The 26,057-nt window shown below is 44.0% G+C and overlaps 1 protein-coding gene across 3 annotated transcripts in view; it reads left to right on the forward strand.

Annotated features, from left to right (window-relative positions):
- Positions 1-26,057, forward strand: part of MAN1B1 (mannosidase alpha class 1B member 1) — a 144,034-nt gene that overhangs the window by 28,279 nt on the left and 89,698 nt on the right. For 2 of the 3 annotated variants that reach the window (XM_068124690.2, XM_068124691.2), the window contains 4 exons: positions 328-434; positions 16,144-16,268; positions 19,995-20,101; positions 24,343-24,525. In XM_068124690.2, the coding sequence (XP_067980791.2) occupies positions 328-434; positions 16,144-16,268; positions 19,995-20,101; positions 24,343-24,525 (522 nt within the window). The remainder of the gene's footprint in view (positions 1-327; positions 435-16,143; positions 16,269-19,994; positions 20,102-24,342; positions 24,526-26,057) is intronic. The other variant, XM_078783432.1, reaches the window with a different exon arrangement.

The following is a 26,057-nucleotide window of genomic DNA, read 5'->3' on the forward strand; positions in this document are numbered from 1 at the left end:
AGCGTTCACCAATTTTTCATGGAGTTATGCCTTTTTTGGACTTTGAAAATATCACCAGTAGGGGACGTGTATTGCTAAGCAATTCTCCCTCTTGTTTGTTTTGTGTCCAACTGTTGCTACACTGTCCTACTGTCGGTTCATTCTCTTTTTACAATGTCACCTTTCTCTTCCATGAACTTTTCTTGTATAGAAAAAAAATGGGGGCAAGATATCCTGTTTTTGCTCACCTTTCTTGTATGTATTTATTGACATAGGAGTTGTGTTGCAATGCACATTATTATCTTTCCACTTCAAGCATGTACATTATACTCCAGTGTGTTTCTACAGTGGACAGTCGATCTGTTCCTAACGCTTGGGCTCCTCAAGAAAAACCCCCATCTCATTTGGAGAGGAGTGGTCAACATGCAGATGGTGATGTTGGTGCAGAGCCACAGGTGATTGATGTAGAGTGTAGACCAATACAATAACCATATTGATAAGAGTCCAAAACTACGAGTATTTTACCTGCTATACCAATGACATTGTCTGACTTTGCTTAATTGTTCGGCATGTATATGGCTTGTGATTCTGAGAAAGCAAGATCAAATCCCATACATGTACTGTATTGATTTGTGTGTGTGTGTGTGTGTGTGTGTGTGTGTGTGTGTGTGTGTGTGTGTGTGTGTGTGTGTGTGTGTGTGTGTGTGTGTGTGTGTGTGTGTGTGTGTGTGTGTGTGTGTGTGTCTTGGTGGTGGTGGGGTTTGGCAGACTCCACAAGGTGGGAATAATTGGAGCCATTAAATAAAGTAGGAGCATATTATATATTTATGGAAATCTGGTGTAAATATTGCGCGTTTCAGTGAGGCTGGTACATGGCAATTAGAAATGAATTTTTATTTTGGATCCAAACAACAACGCAACAGGCATTTTAAGGCCATTTTCCCTGCGAGAGCGGGGATCCAAAATAAAATCCAAAATAAAATGGAATTCTAACATAAGGATTGTGATTTTAAAAAAAATTTTTTGTATACAGAGTCGAGGCATGTGAAAGAGCTAACATTTATCAAACAAACAAATCAAACAAGCAAACAAAGTATATAAAAAGGGGAGCGGTCGACAAGATGGGGAGAGAAGGGGAGGAAGCACACAAACACAACATTTGAGAACAGGGACATCGGGAGATATGTGGGAGGGAGAGGGCCTGGGGGGAGGCAGGATAGGTATAAAACGCAAGGACACCAAGGACTTCCAGGAAAGAAGTCAAAAGTCACCTCAAAAAAGTGGATTTGGGGTGAAATTAGCGGGGGTAGAAAAGATCAAGGTTTTGGATTGGGGAAGATAAGAGATGGTTGTGAACAGCCGTTTTAAAGACCTGGAGGGAGGAGTGGGATTGAAGAGTGAGGGAGTTTGTTCCAGAGGTGGGAGAAAAGAGGAATGAAGGAGTGAAGGTGAGCAGAGAGTCTTGATTTTGGCAGTTTAACCATAAGAGGGTTGCAGGCAGATCTTGTGTGACCTGTAGGAATATTTGGGGGACAGAGCCTAGAGAGAGCTGGGGGAGCAAGGCCGGAGAGGAGTCTGTAGAAGACGGAAAGACCCCCAACCTGCCTGCGGTGAGTAAGTGAAAGGCCCTCGGAGATAGCGTCATCGCGGGAGATTCCAATGATTCTGAACGCTTTGGTTTCAACAGCGTGAAGACAAGCTAGGTGTGAGGCAGGAGCGCCAGCCCAGAGGGGAGAGCAGTACTCCATTGAGCTGCGGATGAAAGCCTTGTATGTGGTGAGGAGCTCAGGTGTGCCAAGGAAGGACTTCGCACGACGGAGGATACCCAGTCGGCGACTGGCTTTGGAGGCCAGCTTGGAAATGTTGTTTTCCCAGGAAAGATCATGGCAGATAGCGAGACCCAAAAGCTTGAGTGACAGAACTTATTGGAGAGGATTATTCAGAAAGTAGATGGGAGGGTTGTCCAGTCGGTCTTTTCGGAGAGACATCGTAAGAGTGTGAGATTTGTCAGGATTGAAAGACATGTTGCACTTGTTTGCCCAGTCTGTGATTTTGTCCAGGTCTGCAGAGAGTGAGGAGGCTGCAGACTGCCGATCTGAGGGATGAGGAATGGAGGGGCAGAGAGTGGAGTCATCAGCAAAGAGATAGAGAGGATTTTCAAGAGTCAGAGAGATCATTGATGAAGACCAGAAAAAGCACAGGGCCCAGAACACTGCCTTGGGGAACTCCAGCCTGAACAGGAGTAGGAGATGAGAGAAACCCATTCAGGGCCACACGTTGACTACGACTATAGAGGAAGTCCGCCAGCCATGCGTGGAGATTTCCATGGATACCAAAGGAGGAGAGTTTGGTGAGCAGAGCGGGGTGCCAGACCGTATCGAAGGCACGTGATATGTCGAGGGCGACAGCTCTAATTTCCTGTTTGGCATTGAGGACCTCCATCCATTGTTGAGACAGCAGAAGCAGCATGTCCAGAGTAGAGTGGCCTGGTCTGAAACCAAATTGATGATCAGAGATCAAGCCATTGGAGAAGAGGAAAGATTTGATATCCAAAGCAATGATGGATTCCATGACTTTGCTGATAATTGGGAGAAGGCTGATTGGTCTGTAGTTGCTAGGATCTGTTTTTGCACCTTTTTTGTGCAAAGCGGTGATGTTGGCTGATTTCCAAGCAGATGGCAGTTGACCTTGAGCAAAAGAGAGGATGAAGAGAACAGAGAGAGGGAGTGAAAGAGCGGTAGAACAGGATTTTAGGACCCGTGGGCTGATGCCGTCAGGTCCAGTTGCAGAATCAGAGTCGAGGGTTGACAGAAACTTTTCTACCTTGTCAGGAGGAAAGGACACGGAGTCCAGGAGCAGCTGGGTACGACTGGGTACGGTGGGTACAGAGAGGGATGGGTTTGGGACACAAGATTTAGAGGCAAACACAGAGTTGAGGCATTCAGCTTTTTCACGTGCGGAGTCAGCTGTGTAGCCGTTTGAGGTAAGGGAGGGGATGGAGGGGGAACAAACACCAGAAACAGATTTGACCAGATGCCACCAGGATTAGGAATAGGGAGACAGATAAGAGAGTTCGGTCTTGAGAACGGAGAGATATTTTTTCCTGGCTCTCCTGAGGGTGGACACACACTTGTTTCGGGCTTTGTGAAAGGAAATGAGATTTCCTTCTGTTGGATTTGCTTTCCAGGAGACGAAGGCAAGTTGTTTCTGGGCAACAGCCTCACCACAAGATTCCGTGTACCATGGACGGGAGGAAGGGTATGACAACTGAAGACGAGATGGGATAAATCTGTGCATGAGAGAGAGCAATTTACTTTGGAAGAATTCCCAGGATGAGTTGATGTCAGAGGTGGTAGAGATGGGAGACCAGTCCAGATGATTGATGGCTGCTTGAAGACCGTGCCAGTTGGCCTGAGTGAAATGCCAGACTCGTGGACGCTGAGGAGGCTCTCTGAGAATGGTCAGAGAGATGTCCACTTTAACAAGCACATGATCAGATGAGCCGATTGGAGCAGAAGAAGAGCAGCAGACATTTTCAGGGAAGTTTGTCAAAACCAAGTCCAGAAGAGAAGATGCACCGTTGAGTGAGATCCGGGTCGGGAAATTGACAGATTGTGTCAGTCCCAGTGAGTCGCAGAAATCCTTTGCTGAGGAGCCATGGCTGGTGAGAGAGGTACCCACACCCAGCCAACTGGCATGGTGACAATTGAAATCACCACATATGAGGAAGAGAGAGTTGGGATGAGTAGATAGAAGTTGGTCCATATTATCAGACAGCGAGATGTAGATGGAGTCATCACTGTTTGGTGGACGGTACAACACACATATGAACAAAAGGTGGGAGCGAAGGGGAAGCCGTAGCCAGAGGTATTCCTGGGGGTGAGGTGGAGAGAGTGCAGTACAGGGCGAATGAGGAAGAGAGTTTTTGATAAAGATAGCAACCCCACCTCCAGGACGAGGCTCAGGTCTATCATACCGGAGGAGGGAGTAACCCGGGAGAGATACTAAGGAATCAGAGACATCATGAAGGAGGAAAGTTTCTGTTAAGCAGATCACTTCTGGTTTGACAGAAGCAACCTGTATGGAGAGATCAGTTAAGTTTGAACGAAGGCCCCGGATGTTTGAGGTCCATACCGTTAATGAAGAGGAAGGGGGGGGGGGGGGCATCGGATACAGAACAGGGGTGAGGAGGGGTAGGGTAAGAGGTGGAAGTAGGGAGAGCTGTTGAAGGTGTGCGATCAGGTGCGTGATGCCAGTACATTTAATATTATGCAACTTAAACTCTATGTCTATCTTAATAAGATTATACAGAATACTGTATCATCTTTCAAGCTTCAGCTCTGAGTTGTTGAAACTGAAACTATTTCTGGGATCAAGACGCGCTTTGGGAATCACGGACGATCGAAGAAAAAGAAACGCTTCGTTTTCGATAAAGTAACATGACACTCTCAGCAAAAGTTTTTTGGGGATTTTTTGGAGCAAAAGTATTTTTTATTTGTTAGCACTAGTACACCCACTCACTACAAGAACGGCAGGGGGTCATGTTATTATCCTTATTATCACTGCCAATTATTATTACTATTACTTATGTCAGATCAGGTCATTGAAAATATCAGACCGTGCTTCACCATTCTATATTCCCGATGATAAAATTTACTGCGGTAAGGGTGTCGGGGGAGGAGAGGGGTTGGGGCGGGGTGGGGGATCAGGTGCGTTTGTCGACGTGATAAGCACAGACTGATGTCCGCATTCCTCCGAATTTCTTTCAGTTTAGTGTTAAACAGCATCACCAACGATTTCAAAAGGTTATCATTTGTGTTTGTGGATTGTAATATACTTCTAGTAGAGGCTGGTGCTCCCACGAAAATGGCACAATAAGCTATTTATACATGTTGGCACAGCTTTGGACAAGGAGGAAACACCCCTTGGGGAGGTGGGATATTATTACCCTTGCCAGAGGAGAGGGTATTGCATTTGAGTCTGTCTGTTTGTCTTTGTTTGTCCGCACAGAATAAATATGATTTTCTCTGCAACCGTTGGTCCGATTGACAGGAAATTTTCACCATAGGTGCAACTCCACCTGTAGAATTTAAAAAAAAATGATAACTATGACGTCATAGATCACGTGGTTCGGCCGCCATCTTGGAAAAACCGAAAATCTCTGCACCTCCATCTCCGAAAGCGCTGAATAGAAAAAATTGATACGTGGCTCATTGTAAATAACTCCATGGGGAATAAAATATGTTGATGATGTCATAGGTGCCTCCATTATGACGTCATAATTCGACAAGAACAAAACTTCATCCGATCAAGATGAAATTTCTTGAGCATAATCTAGGAATAAATTGGTTTAGGAAAAAAATATTGATGACGTCATCGGTCACATGGTTCGGCCGCCATATTTGTTTTAACACAAAAGCCTTAAAAACCAGTGGCAATTCTGTGTGGGGAAAATTGCATGCTTGGTCAGGGTCGCCCAGAGAGCCCAGATAGCTCGGATGGCAGAGCACTGGTACGGTACACCGGCAAGGTCTAGGTCGAGGAAAGGTTGTATTGCAACAGATGCTTTAAAACGTAAAAAAAAAATATATATATATATATATATGTATGTATGTATGTATGTATGTATGTATATATATATGTATGTATATATATATGTATGTATATATATATGTATGTATATATATATGTATGTATATATATATGTATGTATATATATATGTATGTATATATATATGTATGTATATATATATGTATGTATATATATATGTATGTATATATATATGTATGTATATATATATGTATATATTTATATATATATATGTATGTATTTATGTATATATATGTATGTATTTGTATTTATATTTATATATATATATATATATATATATATACATATATATATATATATATATATATATATATATATATATATATATATGTATATATATGTATGTATATATATATATATATATATATATATATATATATATATATATATATATATATACAAACTTGGCATTTAATATGGAATATTTTTTTTGTGGGGGTGAACTTACTTTTCAAGATGACTTAGAACCAAAAGTTCATTGGAATTATGTTGAAATTATTCTAGATTTTGTTAATGTGACCTTTAAAAGAAACAAAAACCACATTTGACATTTCGAAACAAATAAATTGATCCTTGAAAGTGATTTAAACTGATATCGAACTCAATTCATGGACAGTACTGTGTTAAACCTCTGTACGTTTTCCAGAAGTATCTCTTTATTTTTCACATTAGCCCAATTTTTTTTTAACAAAAACAAAAGATAAATTACGACTGGGATTACCGACTAAAATTACAGTTCAGTACTTCGTGTAACCCCCACGAGCATTCAGGAGAGCATGTACACGTTGAGGCATGCTGTTAACGAGATTTGCCAAGGTTTGGACAGGAATCGCTTGCCATGCAGTGACAATAGCCTGCTGCAATTCATGCACAGAGGTCGGCTGCTGGTCCAAGTGGTCGATTTGACGCGTTAATTCTGCCCACAAGTTCTCTATCGGATTCATATCCGGGGACATGGCAGGCCACTCCATATGCTCTACACCACGGTCAGCAAGAAAGTGTTGGATCATGCGAGCACGATGATGCCGTGCATTGTCATCTTGGAAGACAAAGTTTCCTCGAAAGGCTGCACGAGAAAATGGAAGCAATGTTTCTTCCAGAATGGCCCTGTACTTGAACTGGTTCAGGTTTCCATTCAGAATAACCAGGTCAGTTTTGCCCCCTGCATCAAAAGCAGCCCAAACGGTCACCCCACCACCTCCAGCTTCGACTCTTGGCACTATACAATCTTTGTTGTAGGCTTCATGCACTTGTCTGCGCACTCGGACGCGGCCATCTTGACGATAGACCAGAAATCTAGACTCGTCACTGAAGATCACGTGATTCCAGTGTCCTGGCTGCCATTGACGGTGCTCTCTGGCCCACTGCATTCGGCGCTGGTGGTGTTGTCTGGTCAGGCGTGGCTTTCTCAGGGGACGCCTCGCACGATAGCCTGCTTGAACCAGTCGTTGGTTGACTAGCCTTCTGGATACAGGCACATTTGTCAGTTGCTGCCACTCAGCCCTAAGCCGATTAGCTGACTTGGTACGGCCATTGCGGACTCACCGGTGCAGCTGGCGATCATACCTCCTTGTGGTTCTGCGGGGACGTCCTGGCTTCGGTATTGGAGTAGGGACACCCTTCTGAGCATTTCGTTTCAGGATCTTTGACATCTGACCTTGAGTGATGCCATACTGCCGAGCAATAGCACGTTGTTTCATGCCGTAATTTCGTGAAGCCACCACTCCATGACAAACGGCATTGTCGAGTTGACGGACCATCTCCAGAGGAAGCGGCAATAACTTTTGGAGATGTGCAGCAGTTGTTTTCCACTCATACAGAACGCAACAAGCCTTGTACGAGGTGTGTTCAAAAAGTATCCGACCTTTGTTCATAAAAAATACTCGTATCCAGATACAACAAACTTATACTAATCTCCTTCAAAGTAGTCCCCTTGGGCTGCCACACACTTCTCCCAACGGTTCTGCCACTGTCGGAAGCAGCGCTGGAACGCCTCTTTTGGGATGGTGCGCAGCTGGTCCGTCGCATTCCGCATGATGTCTTCTCTGGACTGAAATCTGGTCCCTTTCAGGGGCATTTTCAGCTTGGAGAAAAGCCAGAAGTCACACGGAGCCATGTCGGGAGAGTAGGGAGCCTGACGAAGCACAGGTGTGTTGTGTTTGGCCAAGAAACTCTATCAAATGTGAAGAATGGGCGGGTGCGTTATCGTGATGGAGCTGCCAATTGCCCGCTGCTCACAGGTCCGGCCGTTTGCGTCGCACAGCGTCACGAAGGCGACGCAGAACCTCTTGGTAATACCCCTTGGTGATGGTTGTGCCGTGTGGTGCGTACTCGTGATGAACCACGCCACTGGAGTCGAAGAAGACGGTCAGCATGACTTTGACATTGCTGCGGACCTGCCTTGCTTTTTTTGGCCTCGGGGATGTTGGATGCTTCCATTGTGATGACTGCAACTTGGTTTCTGGGTCGTACCCATAAACCCAGGACTCATCGCCAGTGATCACTGTGTTGAGGAAGCTGGGATCGCTGTTCACAGTCTCCAGCATGTCCTGTGCGATCTCCAAACGGAGTTGCTTCTGCTCAATCGTTAGCAGCTTTGGTACGAACTTCGCTGAGATTCTCCTGAAGCCCAAATCCTCCTTCATAATGAAATGAACGGATCCAATGCTGACGCCCACCTCGTCTGCAAGTTCTCTGATCGTGATTCGACGATCCTGCATCACCAGGGTCCTCAAGTGGTCAATGACGATCTCATTTCGGGATGTTGAGGGCCTACCCGAACGTGCTTCACTCTCCACTGATGTGCGGCCATCTTTGAAGCGGTTGTACCACTCCTTTATCTGTGTGGTGCTCATTGCTTCGTCCCCGAAGGCCTGTTGAATCTTGCGGATCGTTTCCACTTGGGAATCGCCAAGCTTTACACAAAATTTGATGCAGTAGCGTTGTTCAAGTTTTTCCGTCATTTTGTCAAAAACGAAAATCCGACGGCACTCACTTACACTTCCTCACTCATCGGTGGTCTGCCGTCGAATGACAGCTTCTGCAGGTGGGAAAAAATTCACGTGTGCGCATTAGGATCGCCTACATACGTGCACCAATCAACGCCTCCCTAGCTTCATTTGTTTACGCACGACAAATTAAGGTCGCATACTTTTTGAACACACCTCGTATACCCGACTGTGAAGCCAATCATCAAATGCACCTGTCTGTACATTTTGCCACGCCACCTGTGATGTAATCCTGTTGTTAACTTCTTGCTGCGACAGACAATCAGTGACATTGTTCTTTTAACAAATAAATCACCAAAGTGTAAAAGAAACTCACCAGATTGATATACTGAGTTAAGAAAGTAAACCCAAGTCAAGAAAAAATATATATTCCATATTAAATGGCAAGTCTGTATGTATATATGTATATATGTATATATATATATATATATATATATATATATATATATATATATATATATATATATATATATATATATATATATATATATATATATATATATATATATATATATATATCTATCTATCTATCTATCTATCTATCTATCTATCTATCTATCTATCTATCTATCTATCTATCTATCTATCTATCTATCTATCTATCTATCTATCTATCTATCTATATATATATATATATATATATATATATATATATATAATAAGTCAGTGACTCACAAAATAGAAGCTAGTTCTGTGGAGTCAGAGGAAGGGGTGGAGCGAAGTAACATAAATATGATTGTGGATGGTTTAGGACATTGTTCCAACATACAGATGCTGTTTTGTGCTATTGGATTTTTGTCACTACCTGGAGGCTTGCCAGACAACTTAGGTATTGCTGATAGTGACACCTTCTGCTGATTATGCTGCCCAGGCTATTTTACCATGCCACATGACCAAAGGTGCATACATGGTCAACGCTGTTGAGATATCAGTCATCTGCTGCTATCACCAGCCTCTACCAGTCATACCCAGCTGTTCCTGGACTCTGTGTCCTTTCCTCCTGACAAGGTGGAAAAGTTTCTGTCAACCCTCGACTCTGATTCTGCAACTGGACCTGACGGCATCAGCCCACTGCTCCGCTGCTCTTTCACTCCCTCTCTCTGTTCTCTTCACCCTCTCTTTTGCTCAAGGTCATCTGCCATCACCTTGGAAATCAGCCAAAATCTCCGCTTTCCACAAAAAATGTGCAGAAACAGATCCTTGCAACTACAGACCAATCGGCCTTCTCCCAATTATCAGCAAAGTCATGGAATCCATCATCGCTTCGGATATCAAATCTTTCCTTTTCTCAAATGACTTGATCTCTGATCATCAATTTGGTTTCAGACCAGGTCACTCTACTCTGGACATGCTGCTTCTGCTGTCTCAACAATGGATGGAGGTCCTCAATGCCAAACAGGAAATTAGAGCTGTCTCCCTCGACATATCACGTGCCTTCGATACGGTCTGGCACCCCGCTCTGCTCACCAAACTCTCCTCCTTTGGTATCCATGGAAATCTCCACGCATGGCTGGCGGACTTCCTCTATAGTCATAGTCAACGTGTGGCCCTGAATGGGTTTCTCTCATCTCCTCTACCTGTTCAGGCTGGAGTTCCCCAAGGCAGTGTTCTGGGCCCAGTGCTTTTTCTGGTCTTCATCAATGATCTCTCTGACTCTTGAAAATCCTCTCTATCTCTTTGCTGATGACTCCACTCTCTGCTGCTCCATTCCTCATCCCTCAGATCGGCAGTCTGCTGCCTCCTCACTCTCTGCAGACATGGACAAAATCACAGACTGGTCAAACAAGTGGAACATGTTTTTCAATCCTGACAAATCTCACACTCTTACTATGTCTCTCCGAAAAGACCAACTGGACTACCCTCCCATCCACTTTCTGAATAATCCTCTCCAAGAAGTTCTGTCACTCAAGCTTTTGGGTCTCACTATCTGCCATGATCTTTCCTGGGAAAACCACATTTCAAATCTGGCCTCCAAAGCTAGTCGCTGACTGGGCATCCTTCGTTGTGCGAAGTCCTTCCTTGGCACACCTGAGCTCCTCACCACATACAAGGCTTTCATCTACAGCTCAATGGAATACTGTTCTCCCCTCTGGGCCGATGCTCCTGCCTCACACCAAGCTCGGCTTCACGCTGTTGAAACCAAAGCTTTCAGAATCATTGGAATCTCCCGCGATGGAACTCTGCCCACCTTCACTCCGAGGGCCTTTCACTTACTCACCGCAGGCAGGTTGGTGGGCTTTTTGTCTTCTACCGACTCCTCTCCGGCCTTGCTCCCCCAGCTCTCTCTGGGCTCTGTCCCCCAAATATTCCTGCATGTTGCACAAGATCTGCCTGCAACCCTCTTATGGTTAAACTGCCAAAATCAAGACTCTCTGCCCACCTTCACTCCTTCATTCCTCTTTTCTCCCGCCTCTGGAACAAACTCCCTCACTCTATTCAATCCCACTCCTCCCTCCAGGTCTTTAAAACAGCTGTTCACCACCATCTGTTATCTTCCCCCATCCAAAACCTTGATCTTTTCTACCCCCGCTAATTTCACCCCAGATTCACTTTTTTGAAATACCAACTTCCTTCCTGGAAGTCCTTTCAGTGTCCTTGTGTTTTATACTTCTCCCACCCCTCCCCCCCCCCTTCCCATGCCTCCTCCCCCCAAGCCCTCCCACAGATCTCCCGATGTCCCTGCTCTTAAATGTTGTGTTTGTGTGCTTCCCCTTCCCTCCCCATCTTGTCTACCTCTTCCCTTATTATATGTTTTGTGTGTCTGATTTTTTTTTTGTGTGATAAATGTTAGCTCTTTCACGAGCCTCGATCCTGTATACAATAGAGAATAGAATGATTGTTTTAAGGCCATTTTCCCCACTATAGTGGGGGTTAGCCTTGCGGGCCCCATGACAATTATGGTTCCCTTTTTGAGGCAATGTTTTTATGGCCAATGCCCTTCCTGACGCCAACCCTCAGTCGCCTCTTACGACGTGCAGGGATACAGTGTACCTATTCTAACTCGGGATACACACCGGGATCATTCATCCCAGCAAGCTGGTACTCAATTTGCCGACCTCAGAAGGATGACAGGGTGAGTCTACCCCCCTGGTGTTAATTTAGCAATCGACCGGGATTCAAACCCAGGATCCTAGGATCCCAAGCCGGCACCCTCACAGCTAAGCCAACACCAGGCAACAACAACAAAAAAATTTTATTTTAATTAATAAAAATCATGTAAATTTGGCTATAAAATTACAAAGATATATTATCACACCACTGAGTTTAGAATGGCAACACTCGTATTGAGTATATTGCCAGGCCATTACAAGGATACTAGGATAGTGTAACCGAGAGCTGAAAGAGGTTGAGGATTTGTGGCGTAAGGCTTTTCAAAAATGGCACGCATGCTAGTTTTGGTTTTTATTTGGAAAGGGAACCGACTTCAAATGCTAGTTGAAGTGATGCTGGCCATTTTTTGATGAGTTTAAGGAAATATTTGTCCTAGAAAATATTTTTCTCAAAAAATTTCTTTTGGACCTCGACAGTCGATTGTAGGTTGTTCACACTTCATTGTACTACATAACACTCATCAGAATTTCACAAAATTTTGCTGCAGACTGTCCTCGAATAGCAATGCTGTACCAAATGTGTTCACACTGATTCAATCCATACTTTTAGTCCATGATCCCAGACAGATAAAACTAGTCCAAAATTAACCATGCTTGTATTCACATCTCTGTTCAGAAAACTTCGGAGATAGTCTTTTTTTTTTTTTTTTTTTTTTTTTTTTTTTTGTATACAAGATCGAGGCTCGTGAGAGAGCGAACATTAATCACACAGAAAGACAAACAGACACATAAAACAAATAACATCGGGAGCGGTAGACAAGATGGGGAGAGAGGGGGAAGGACACAAACACAACATTTGAGAGCAGGGACCGAGAGACATGGAGACATCGAGAGATCTGTGGGAGGGAGAGGGCTTTGGGGGGGAGGCATGTGAAGGGGGGGAGGCATGTGAAGGGGGGGAGGCATGTGAAGGGGGGGGGGGTGGGAGAGGTATAAACATATGGACACTGCCAGGATTTCCAGGAAATAAGTTGGAATTTCAAACAAGGTGGATCTGGGGTGAATTAGTGGGGGTAGAAAAGATCAAGGTTATGGATGGGGGAAGATAAGAGATGGTGGTGAACAGCTGTTTTAAAGACCTGGAGGGAGGAGAGGGATTGAAGGGAGTGTGGGAGTTTGTTCCACAGGCGGGAGAAAAGAGGAATGAAAGAGTGAAGGTGAGCAGAGAGCCGAGATTTCGGCAGTTTAACCATCAGAGGGTTGCTGGCAGATCTTGTGCGACCTGTAGGAATATTTGGGGGACAGAGCACAGAGAGAGCTGGGGGAGCAAGGCCGGAGAGGAGTCGGTAGAAGACAGAAAGACCACCTACCTGCCTGCGGTGAGTGAGTGAAAGGCCCTCAGAGATAGCTTCATCGCGGGAGATTCCAATGATTTTGAAAGCTTTGGATTCAACAGCGTGAAGCCGAGCCAGGTGTGAGGCAGGAGCACCAGCCCATAGGGGAGAACAGTATTCCATTGAGCTGCGGATGAAAGCCTTGTAAGTGGTGAGGAGCTCAGGTGTGCCGAGGAAGGACTTCGCACGACGGAGGATGCCCAGTCGGTGACTGGCTTTGGAGGCCAGCTTGGAAATGTGGTTTTCCCAAGAAAGATCATGGCAGATAGTGAGACCCAAAAGCTTGAGTGACAGAACTTCTTGGAGAGGATTGTTGAGAAAGTAGATTGGAGGGTTGTCCAGTCGATCTTTTCGGAGAGACATAGTAAGAGAGTGAGATTTGGCAGGATTGAAAGACATGTTCCACTTGTTTGACCAGTTTGTGATTTTGTCCAGGTCTTCAGAGAGTGAGGAGGCTGCAGACTGCCGATCTGAGGGAAGAGGAATGGAGCGGCAGAGAGTGGAGTCATCAGCAAAGAGATAGAGAGGATTTTCCAGAGAGTCAGAGAGATCATTGATAAAGACCAGAAAAAGCACAGGGCCCAGCACACTTCCTTGGGGAACTCCAGCTTGAACAGGAAGGGGAGATGAGAGAAATCCATTCAGGGCCACACGTTGACTACGACCAGAGAGGAAGTCCGCAAGCCATGCATGGAGATTTCCATGGATACCATAGGAGGAGAGTTTGGTGAGCAGAGCTGGGTGCCAGACCGTATCAAAGGCCCTTGATATGTCAAGGGAGACAGCTCTGATTTCCTGTTTGGCATTGAGGACCTCCATCCATTGTTGAGACAGCAGAAGCAGCATGTCCAGAGTAGAGTGACCTGGTCTGAAACCAAATTGATGATCAGAGATCAAGCCATTGGAGAAGAGGAAAGATTTCATATCCGAAGCAATGATGGATTCCATGACTTTGCTGATAATTGGGAGCAGGCTGATTGGTCTGTAGTTGCAAGGATCTGTTTTTGCACCTTTTTTGTGTAAAGCGGTAATGTTAGCTGATTTCCAGGATGCTGGCAGATGACCTTGAGCAAAAGATAGGGTGAAAAGAACAGAGAGAGGGTGAGATAGAGCGGCAGAGCAGGATTTTAAGACCCGTGGGCTGATGCCGTCTGGTCCAGTTGCAGAATCAGAGTCGAGGTTTGACAAAAACTCCTCCACCTTGTCAGGAGAGAAGGACACAGAGTCCAGGAGCAGTTGGGTTCGACTGGGAAAGGTGGGAACAGAGAGAGATGGGTTTGGGACTAAGGATTTCGAGGCGAACACAGAGTTGAGGCATTCGGCTTTGTCACGTGCGATGTCAACTGTGTGGCCATTTGAGGTAAGGGAGGGGATGGAGGGGGAACAAACACCAGAAACGGATTTGACCAGACGCCACCAGGATTTGGAGGAAGGAGACAGGTTTGAGAGTTCATTCTTGAGTGAGGAGAGATAGTGCTTCCTGGCACTCCTGAGGGTAGACACACACTTGTTCCGAGCTTGGTGGAAGGAACTGAGATAGTCTGACCTCAACATTCGCAGTCACATCATTTGCGAAGTGCGTGTATTCGTGGTTCATAACATGTGACCTGCTTCTACATTCACGTATTTGCGGTTTAAATTTTTTTACACATCCGTCTGGGTCCCCTATTCTACCGCTGCTGATATGAATTCAGCCTGGGGATTCTTCCACAGAAATCTGCTCTCTTATGTAAGATTAATTCCACCTCTTCAATTATCTTACCCATCCTCCAGCTCTTGTTACTCCAAATCCTGTGGTGAGGCAGTTGCTTCAAAAACAACTTGCATTCTCCTCCTGGTAGGCAAATCCAACTGAAGGCAACCTCAGATCATTCCACAAAGCTCACAACAAGTGTGTGAGCTCACAACAAGTATTACTCGCTGGAGAGACAGAAAACAACATCTGTTCAATCTTGAGAATAAGCTTTCAAACTTGTCTCCCTCTTATAAAACCTGGTGGCACCTTGCCAAGGTAGCACCTTATGAAGACTTGTACCCTCTGCCCTCTCTGTGCGTTGTTCCCCTCAGTATCTACAGGATGCACACGGTCCACCAGCAACCCTCTCCTAGTGAAACTGCCTAAATCCAGAACCACTGCTCATCTCCACTCATTTATTCCTCTTTTTCCCCTCCTGTGGAGCCACCTTCCATACTCTCTTCAATCTCATTCTTCCCTTCAGGTCTTCAAGATGGCTGTTCACCACCATCTCGAGTCACCACCCCATCCAAAATCATGATCTTCTCTACATCTGTTAAACCACCCCCACCCTTCCCAAATATTTTGTTTGTATATCCATCTTGTCCACCCTTTGTGTTTTCCCTTACCCCTCTTTATTACCTGCATCCCTTGTTTGTTTGTCTGTCTGTATATTTTCTCCCTCAGCCCTACTGTTGGTGTTTCCCCTTTCTCCTGCTGTTCCCTTTATGTTGTGCCCTGATTTGCTTTGTGTCAGAGCTCTTTCACAAGCCTAGACCGCATAGTTAAATGTTCCTAGACCACTACGTAGTAAATGTTCTTAGCCTAGACGTCTCTCCCCAGTTAAAACATTGCCCCCACATTTGCGGCATTTTCCAGGACCGCATTTTCTAAGGAGGTTCGACTGTAGTTCAAACTACCTTTTCTGCGTAAACATGGCATAATTAATGCGCGTAGTGGAGATTTTTTTTTTTTTTTTTTTGTATACTGAATCGAGGCTCGTGAAAGAGATAAAATTGTCCATAGTACAAAGACATTGGGAGACATCCTTGTAACTTGCATGAATTACATGGCACTAGTAGATGATGGACAAGTTACCACATTGTGAGATTTGATCTTGAGGTCTCAGCATCATGAGCTTTGTTTAAATGGGAATGCCAAACGGGTATGTTTTTGCAGTTTTTCTTTGGTTTTGGTGGTTTTAGTTTTGCCATCTGCTTCTGTTTTATTCATATGAATATTTGAGTTGCAGCAACAATATTCTGCACAATTAGGTTCAACAGCGATTTATTTATTTATTTATTTTAATATAATGATAACTGTGTTCAGTATTGCAATGCTGTATTCCTCTTTTGTTTTTCTCTAGGTCCGCTTTAGGCCAATCAAACGAGGACCCCCAGCACACAGATCCAAAGTCGCGCTTGGGGACAATCAAATGAAGGGAGAGAAGCCCAACCTTGCATTGCCAGAGCTACGGGAAATTGACATTAGGTATCAGATATAATATCTTCCCTCTTGTACTAACCGACTCGAATTGTCACTTCTCCACTCGCCTACTTGTATCCACCCATATTCCTCCAAAAACTCCCCACGACATGTTTCATACGTTCTAGTTGGCATAATCATATAAAATTTGAGTGTTCATTTGATATGGTTATTACTGCAGTACTTTGTTTATATCCAGTAATCATTATAGGCCTTGAGACATTCGCCCACAAAGGGTATTCATACCACCGGTCGGTTGAAAATTTTTAATTGATGATCTTCCTCGAATTTTTATCTCTTGATCATGCAACCATGTATGATAGCTCAACAATGAGACAAAGGCAATTTTGAGGAGACAAATACAACAATTTATATGAGACAAAGCACAGCGACAGTGGGTATAGTAACTCGTATCATTTACAGAGAATATTTCTGTGGTTGCGCAGTCTTCAACGCCCGTCACACCGCCTGGTGGATAGGGGCGAAAAGGTCTCAACATCAGCCAGGTTAATTTGGTGTGAATCATCCTCTCTGAACGCAGCCGCCAACAGGAATAGCTGAGTGAAGCTTGACGACATTCTGCGTTTGAGGTGTGTATGCCCTCTGGCAATGAGAGAAGACCCCATCTGCCCATCTGATGGTTTAATCATCAAATTATCTAAGCCCGATGGAGGCCAGTCCTAATGACGACACTATTTCATCAAACGGGAATTTATTACAGAGGAAATGGGAGGTTAGAGGGGGAGGGAGAAGAGCATGGCCATACAGTGGCGATCACAGGGTATTCAATAAATAAAGCACTCCTCTGGTTTTTATATAAATAAATAAAACTCTGATGGCTTGACAAATATGCCTTATTCGTTCACTCGGGGGAACATGGGACCCAGCAGGTGATGGCTGAGACAAAATAATTTTCAGAGTTTTGTGTTTCGAGGAATTTATTCAGTTTCGTGTACACGGAGAGAAAGAAGTATCTACGTAAATAAATAATATATACGCAACCCTTGCAGATCTCTGAAGAGATGGTTGTAAAGCCGTCACATTTATACAAAGCACAATATGCTGGCAAAATTCACTCGCAGGATAGGAATGCAGTTCAGCCCACACTTTCTCACCAAAGTTGTACATAAGCATGCCAAAAAGATAACATGAACTAGGTGGCAAACCTTGAATTTGTTCCTAGCAGATGTCAAGCGCTTTTTGCTCGTCAATAGGAAGTTCACATACGGACAAAAGCCCATTCAATGCTCCCTTAATTAAATGCCTTTACCCACGTGAGACAGTAATCACGTGGTTCCATAAGTCCTGCTTTCCTGATTGGACAGGAGTGACAATCATTATTTAACCCACTTCTACAAAACCTGAGCTCTGCTCGCACATGTTGATGGCCGATACAAAAGAAAACCTGAGCTCTGCTCGTGCATGTTGCCTAGCTTTGTCCACTTGAGGATTTTGGGCAGGTGTGCAGTGGTTCAATGCGATTCTGGCCTCGCTGCATCTCGGGATTTCCCCTCGGGATCTCTCGGAGCAGTCCACAGCACCAGCATGATAACACAGCACCATATCAACCACAGCAGCAGCATGAATCCACAAGCACAAACCCATGAGCATGATAACGCAGCACCATAACCACCACAGCACCAACATGAACCCACCAGCCCACTGCCATGTTCACTGCCCTTCTGGCACATAGTACCCGTTCTATGGTTCCACAGGGCCCATCAAATCGCGCTTGGGGCCAGATCGCCAAACATGTTTTGTAGCCCATCTGGCCCACACTGACCCAGTGATCACACCTGGGCCATGCCCATTAGCTATTATGCTGGGGGAATTCTAAACATAAAGATAAATGATGGGGAAGATTAAAGAATGGATGGAAGGGGGAAATGCCAGGCTTAGACAGACACTTTGGTGGAGGGGGGTGGGGGGGGGGGGGAAAGGTTGTTCCTAAACATGTGCTCTACACGTTTTACTATTTACAGGAATTAAACCATATTTGTGCTAACACGTACTATGAAATAACTATTCTAATATAACCCAAATTTTATTTTACCCCCCTAAATCAGATATGCAGCAATATATTTTTGGAAAAAGAAGTTGTTAGATCTGTGACAAAAATCTCAATTTAATCTATTTTAAATTCAGGCTGCAACACAACAAAATGTGAAAAAGTCAAGGTATGTGAATACGTCTTGAAGACACTATAGGTGGATGAGCTGGTTAGGTGACGAGCATGCCGATTTATGTTTTGGTTAAGGTACAGATGCAGATCCGGCCTATCGGTGGGATACAAAACATAAACTGTTCAGCCTGGCAGAGGGAGGCGCTCTACCGAGTGCTGTTCTAGTTTGAAATGCCTTTCTGGTGGTTTTGTATGCAGCCTGTGGCTGCTTGGCTGCATCATTCCCTGGGGCTGTGGCTGTTCCACTAATGCAATGACCCTGGCACTAGTAAGCTGGCACTTATTTTGCCGACCTTGGTAGGATGACAGGCTGAGTCGACCCACCTCATGTTATTTCAACAGCACGACAGGGACACAAACTCAGAACTCTAAGATCTTAAGCCAATCACCTTAACTGTTAAGCCAACACAACAACAACACAACAACAACATGCATTTAAGGCCATTTTCCCTGCTAGAGCGGGGGTTAGCCCAAGGGGTTGTTAAGCCAACACCACGCTTAAATGCTACACTATGCATTTGCTACATTGGCAATGGGGAATGGTAATTGATAAAAGGGCAGTCCCTTTTTGTTTTACCCCAAAAACTGTTATTACAACACATAGACTTCCCTTGAACCTAAACACTATAATAGCTTGTTGCACGAATGCCTCGCACACAAAATTCCATCAATGGGCTCCACAAAGTTCAATGAAATGTCTATTTATTTATTTGTGGGCTGCACAACATTGCTGCAATGGACTTGAAGACTGGGCTGAAAAGCTGGTGAAATAGTTGTGTTAGTGTCCATCAGTGATGCCCTTGGTAAGTATCAAAATAGTTATTCATGTTCTAAGAGGGGGACTTGTTGGTGTGAGAACTAGACCAAATGGTTACCTCTGACTTTGCTGGAAAAGGTGAGGAGACGAAGCTTTTAGAAAAGGTTGGGTGACTGCATTTTTTTTTGCCTAAAAGAGGACATAACTAACAATCCAAGGGAGAGCCAGTAATATTTTGGCAAAATGGTGTTTTTTGAAAAATACATGCTACCTAATATTTGGTAGTTATAATCCATTTCATGTATGTTGAATTGTTGTTGGTTTATCTTTGTGGTGTAATGTAAACTCCCTTGGTAAAGCTTGGTTTCATTCCCAAGTCTTTCTGAATCTTCCTTTCATCTCTGTTAGGAATGACACTCTGCTTGATGCAGTCGACTGTTAGTGTGAAGAGGACGCTCTTGAATTTTTTTTGAATAGTGTGTACTTGAATTGCACTTTCTTTTTCTTATTTAGCTTTGCTTGTCACGAGTGCATTCGGAAAATCCAGGTGAAGTCTGTGCTTCATTTTTATTAAACGTAGTGCCAGTACATACCTGTGGTATACAGGTGTGCTGATTGAATTTATGATTCGTAAGCAGATAAGGGAAATACTTCAATTGCCAGGTGTGAATTGTTGGAGATGAAAATTGTTCAAAGTGCTGATTCTCATAATCTGGTGGGAAATCTAGAGATTTTTATTTTTATTGTTTTGCTCTTTGTGGAAAAGTTTTGTCGCTTGCGTGATTCTGGGCAGGTGGCGTGGCTCGCTGATCGGTATCTCCAAAGCACCCAATTTGCAGGGAGAAGAAGTTGCTGTTAAAGGAGGTGATAAACCTGCTGTCGGCACATTGAAGGCAAAAGGTGGGAGCTGTTTGATCTTTTGGTTTTGAGATATGCAGTAACGATATTATGACTTTCAGTAAATTTAAAGTTGTTTGTCATTGCCTAAATTAATTTGATTACCAAACAGCAGGATACCTCAGCTGATGTCATACTTGCTTGTGAGCTCTTTGATCCCGGCTTCGATGGCCGTAAATTTTATTTGACTTGATCCGTCGTCAGGTGTAGTGCCGCCAGAAGGGACTGCCTCACATATGATGATTCAATTGGAGTGAGTATCATCATGTATGCTGTCTCATTCAAAATATTTAGACCTAAGCACTTTCTTCCTCTTGGATCTCTTTTGTTTGGTATTTGAACTGAGGAAATGACTTCGGAGTCCACTTCTACACATACACCATCAGCTCATGCATTTTTATTTTTATTTATTACAAGATCAAGGGTCATGGAAGAGCAAGGTGATGGGGGCTCTGAAGTTAGTGTGGCAGCATGACAACATTTGGACATGATAAGCAAGGGAATGAATGAACAGGAAGTGGAAGAAGGAGAGGAGACACCGGAGCCTGCAAGGAAGAGGGCTGGGTTAGGTAGGGTTAATGGAGGTAATAAAGAATGGGTGGTGACCTGTGATAATATATTGTACACTGACTGCTTATGAAGCTCTGGAGGGAAGCATGGGATACTGGGATAGCATGGCCTCTGATAGGAGGATATGCAGGCTTGTTGGAAATGTGAGGAACAATATAGCTGAGGTGTGCAGTTAGCCTAAAAGGAAGGGGTTCACTGGAAGAATTTGTACATCATGGAATCACTGGGCAGGGTCAGAGGGCTGAGATAGCAAAGGGGATTGGACCAGAGGAGTGGCTTTAAAAAATTAAAATAATAAAAAAACACAAAAAATCGAGACCATCGACATGCCCATAATATGAAAAAAACACACCTTGTGCCTCGGCCTCATCTCAGGAGATGGTAATAATGTTGATAGCTTTAGATACGACAAAATAACGTGGGTAATTGCCGAGCTACACTTTGAAGGAAAAGATGAATTGATTTGCACAGCCAAACGATGTTTGCTCAAAATGACATTTCTGTCCCCCACCTCACCCAAAAACAAATTTTCAAAATGTGTTCCACTAAAATTTCTATAATCAAAATTTATTTCATCATCTACTGTGAAACTTAGCAGCTGACGGCAGAAGACGGAATGCTTTTCGGTGCAGTTAATGGGTTTTATATGTGCATTTGTGCCGCCGGTACGGATTTTCAAAACGAGATGCAATTTCTCCCGATTATTGTGGCTGTGAGATCAATAATTTACCTGGGGTAAGAATTTATTTTATTTTTAAGCTTCATTTCGATGTAAGGTGTTTCAGAACAAAATTACTCAGTTGCATTTTCATCGTACAATGAGGGAATTTTGATGAGGTTGCTCAATGGTCGGAGAGGGATGCTTAATTCGTGTTTCGTACGATGGGCAGCTTATCTACTGTCTGTTCTTTGGTTATCCTATAATGTGACTTCAGGATCTGGGTTTTGAATAAAACATTTTTACTCCTTATTTGTCACACTTATGATTTATTTATTTATTTTTTATGGATATTTCCCTAGACAAGGCATACAGCCACTCTGGGTAAGGGACTCAGATCTAATCTAACACTAATAATTCCTAATTTATTTTGATTGCTGTTTTTTTTTTCCACATCCACCATGATTGTTGTAATTGTGTAGCTGGTGTCTGTTAATCGAGTAGTCCAGTGATTATGTTCCTCGTATACTTAATTGGAATACCCAAATTACGAGACAATACATCACTTTTGAAATTAACTAATCCACCCGAGATTGCGCGGCGAGGTTGCACAGAAACTCCTAGTAATGAAGTCGATTGGGACGGCCTGGACGTGTATCATGAATGCCAGATAGGGATTGTAGCATTGAAGTGCTCACCAAGCTCTTAAATAAGCTTAAAATACCTGCAAACGTACCAGTGAGAAAGGGGTGTGCCTCTGCACAACGAAAAGTTTGGAGAACGTTTTTGGATCAACTCGTCCAAAAAGGTGATATCTTGCAATTTGTACTTCAAAAACTCCTGATGATATGGGCCATGAAAGGCCAAAGATTCGTAGATGGGCACTTTCTATCCAAAACTTTGTGCTTCTTAGCACTGATGGGAAGGTCATACATGGGGATTGTTGGTGTACCTGTACAGGGTAAGTTTAAACTGATTATATTGACTATTAATCATCTATGGGATGAGGGGTGGGAGTGGGAGAGCTGTGTGGGCTGAGTTTGCTGTTACAAGTATAGATTTTCTGTTTAGTTCTGGGGCCACAAGACAAATGACAAATAACGTGAATATATACTCGGTTTTTGCATTTATTGGTGAAAGTGTGGGCGTGCGTGCTATAACGACGGCCACTGCTAACTAATTGTATTAACAGTAAATGTTATGAACCCGACTCCTCTCATCCAAGGATATTTCTGGTATTCTTATTTTTCTCTTATTCCTATATTGTTTGATTTGTATTCAGGAACAGAACAATTATGGTTATCAACTTCGAAATTGACACTTATCTAAATGCTGAAAATTATGTTTAGAAGACGATTCAAATCACAGAATTAGTGCGAGCAATTTTTTCGAATTCGGATTCGTGGGTCTCCCAGGGGGGTCCCCCCCAAATCAGCAGTGGTCTGAACTGCAACCTCAAGAGATGAATGTCAGCCCATTCGGGGCTATTTTATAAAATTGAATCACTAGGCTTTGGATGGGATATTCAAATGAAGTTTGAATGTGTTCCTTTAATGTGCATGTATGGTAAAAGAATTGCTTGGTAATGTTACGTTTGTGAGGGGTAGGCAATGATACCTTCGTCCAGGTAGAAGTGTATAGATTACCATGCTCCGTATGTCATGAAGAAGAAGAAACCTGGAACTTAAGTCGGCTCCGTGTGTTTGGATTAAGTGTGACGTGTCGGGCCATACGGAGGGTGGCTCTTGTGCTATGTAGCTTAGGGAATAAGAATAAATCCCCCAATCCATCCTACCTCTTGTAATCTGACCTTTGTGGTTATAATAAATCGACCTGCGATAAGACGAGGGCTGTCAGGAAACGAACTCGAGCACATACAACACCGACAAGCCCGACAGATACCCAGCACATTTGCCGATCGGAAAAAAGGAGGCCCCGTCCCGAAGGGAATGATTGTTCATGGTCATGGACTGAAGTGGTGGGCCGTGGATATTGGTTCGAGTGTGACGTTGGCGAAAAGAGGGGATGGTGCGTTTCCCCCTCTCTTTTTGTCTCTCTCTCCTGGTCCTGGCTTTGGTCATGGAGGGTCACGTTTTGGCTCAAGTGCGCTCGTGAGGAGAACTTGTGGAGCTCGGGAAACCTTTGCAACATTGGAGGAGGGTTGTGTTGGTTGACGGTGGTGATCTTCTGAGACAGAGGAGATAGCAAGCAAACCAAAGGAGGCTATCCGGTCTGCTTGCCTCACGCCGGCGGCTGGCTACGGGTGGGAATCCACGCCATCTTGTGTGCTTCCTGCGCGGGGTGGTTATACCGCGGATATGACCATCAAACTCCGAAAACCCTCGTAGACCAGAGCTGAGTGCCGGCCGATACAAATACAAAGAACATTATTTTTTCTTTATCATTCCCTTGTGTTGTATACGAGTCTGTATGGGGGCGCTCCATTTAGGATATTAGTTTTATCGTGCATTTTCTTGTTTGCTGGCATTTATTTTCATTAAACCTGTTTTGACCTGTGTTTTAGTTCTGGTACACCTGTGTTTAGAGCACAAGTCGATTAATTAGGGTTGAGTTGATATTTGTTTTTTGTAAGATTAATTGATAGATTGACACAGTTGACTTGGAGATGTGTGGTAGGGCTGTTTAAATCGTCCTGATAGAAGTCCCCACTCACTCTAACAGCCGACTTATCACTCACTCCTTCCTCCGAGACATTATGTTCTGAAACTGGGAAAAAATAAGACCTGATTTCCTGATTGTTTTGCACTACGTAATGATATCAATGGTTATGTATGTGTGGTCAATTCTCAACTCCAAATAAATATGCCATTTATTATTTTCAGTGACAATCATTTGACACCTTGGATTCTATTTGTCTCACTCTTTTGCTGTAATAGTAGTTGCCTTCCCACACCCTCTTGATATCCTCTTTCATTCTGTTTTGGGATTAGGTTCCCTCACCCTTGTGTTTTACATGCATTTCATCACTCCTACCCTACATGTATCCTTTATGCAGTCAAGAATCAGCGACAACAAGCAGTTGTTGAGGCCTTCCGTCACGCGTGGCTTGGTTATCGACGCTTTGCTTGGGGCCGAGACGAGCTGCGTCCTGTATCTCAAGGGTATAAAGAGTGGTTTGGCCTCGGCCTTACCCTATTGGATGCTTTGGACACCATGTGGATTATGGGTCTACAAGAAGGTATTTTTAATTCCAGCCTGTCTGTCTAATTGAGTTATTTATTTTTGTCCATATTAACTTTAAATATGTCATTTTAATTACTTGGATGTTGTGACACTAGCTTACTAAATATGCCATCTATTTATTATGCATGCAAAATTGGCCTTCACCCCACCCCTTGGGCTGGCACAATAGCCTAGAGGTTTATGCAGTCACTACTGAGCTGTCTAGCCTGGCTTGAAATCTCGACCCAGTTGTAAACTGAAAAGCTGGTGTTTTGTATGCATTGCAAGGCATCGATGTGTTCCTCAAATGAGCATTAAACTGTGTGATTCTGTCTGTTTGCATTAGTTAGTGGACATTGTAGGTCGTATGGTGTCTTTCATGAAAGTGAATTACATCAGCATCCTGGCCATAATTCCATATTCCAGCCATAACGCACAGGGAGCACGAGTGGCAAAGCCGTGTCTCAGCAATGATTCATTTACAGGACCGATATCTTTCCCTTCATTCCCCACTTTTCTCGCACTCCCCCTACCCTATCATCCTCCCTCTTCCTTTCTGTCCCCCGTCGCACAGCGGAGCGAAAGGGGGACTATGGTTTTCCCCTCCGTCCGTGTGTCCGGCCTTCCGTGTGTCCGTCCTTCCGGCCTTCCGTCCGTCCGTGCGTGCATGCGTAAGCGAAGGACCGCATTCGAATTTGGTGTGTGGGTGCAACCCACTTCAAAATCCAAGATGGCCGCCGCCATGTTTGTCTGATGCCATGGATGTCTGAACCTTGTGAGCTGAATATCTTGAAAAATAAGCGAAGTACCAACTTCTAATCTGGTGTGTGGGTGTATCTAGGCACAAGGAAGAACGCTGTTTAAAATTGGGTCGCCATGTCAAAATCCAAGATGGCCGCCGCCATGTATGTCTGAACCTTGTGCGATGAATATCTTGAAAAATAAGCGAAGAACCAACTTCTAATTTGGTGTGTGGGTGTATCTCGGCATAAGGAAGAATGCTATTGAAAATTGGGTCGCCACGTCAAAATCCAAGATGGCCGCCACCATATATATGTCTGAACCTTGTGAGCGAAATATCTTGAAAAATAAGCGAAGTACCAACTTCTAATCTGGTGTTTGGGTGTATCTAGGCACAAGGAAGAACGCTATTGAAAATTGGGTCGCCACGTCAAAATCCAAGATGGCCGCCGCCATGTATGTCTGAACCTTGTGAGTGGAATATCTTGAAAAATAAGCGAAGTACCAACTTCTAATCTGGTGTGTGGGTGTATCTAGGCATAAGGAAGAACGCTATTGAAAATTGGGTCGCCACGTCAAAATTCAAGATGGCCACCTCCATGTATGTCTGAACGTTGTGAGCGAAATATCATATCATAGCATGTTTTCTGCGTCTTCCACTTTGTCAACTCATCACTTCCCTGACGGGGGACCGAGGCGTAATGCTTGTCTCAATTTGGTGCCCACCCTTTTTCCCCACTGCCGATGCATGCATAACAAATATACGGCCCTCTACTTTTTTTCTTTTTCTTTTTCAAACTGCATCTG

The sequence above is a fragment of the Myxine glutinosa genome, chromosome 8, assembly GCF_964187855.1.
Source record: "Myxine glutinosa chromosome 8, kmMyxGlut1.1, whole genome shotgun sequence".
Taxonomy (NCBI): domain Eukaryota; kingdom Metazoa; phylum Chordata; class Myxini; order Myxiniformes; family Myxinidae; genus Myxine; species Myxine glutinosa.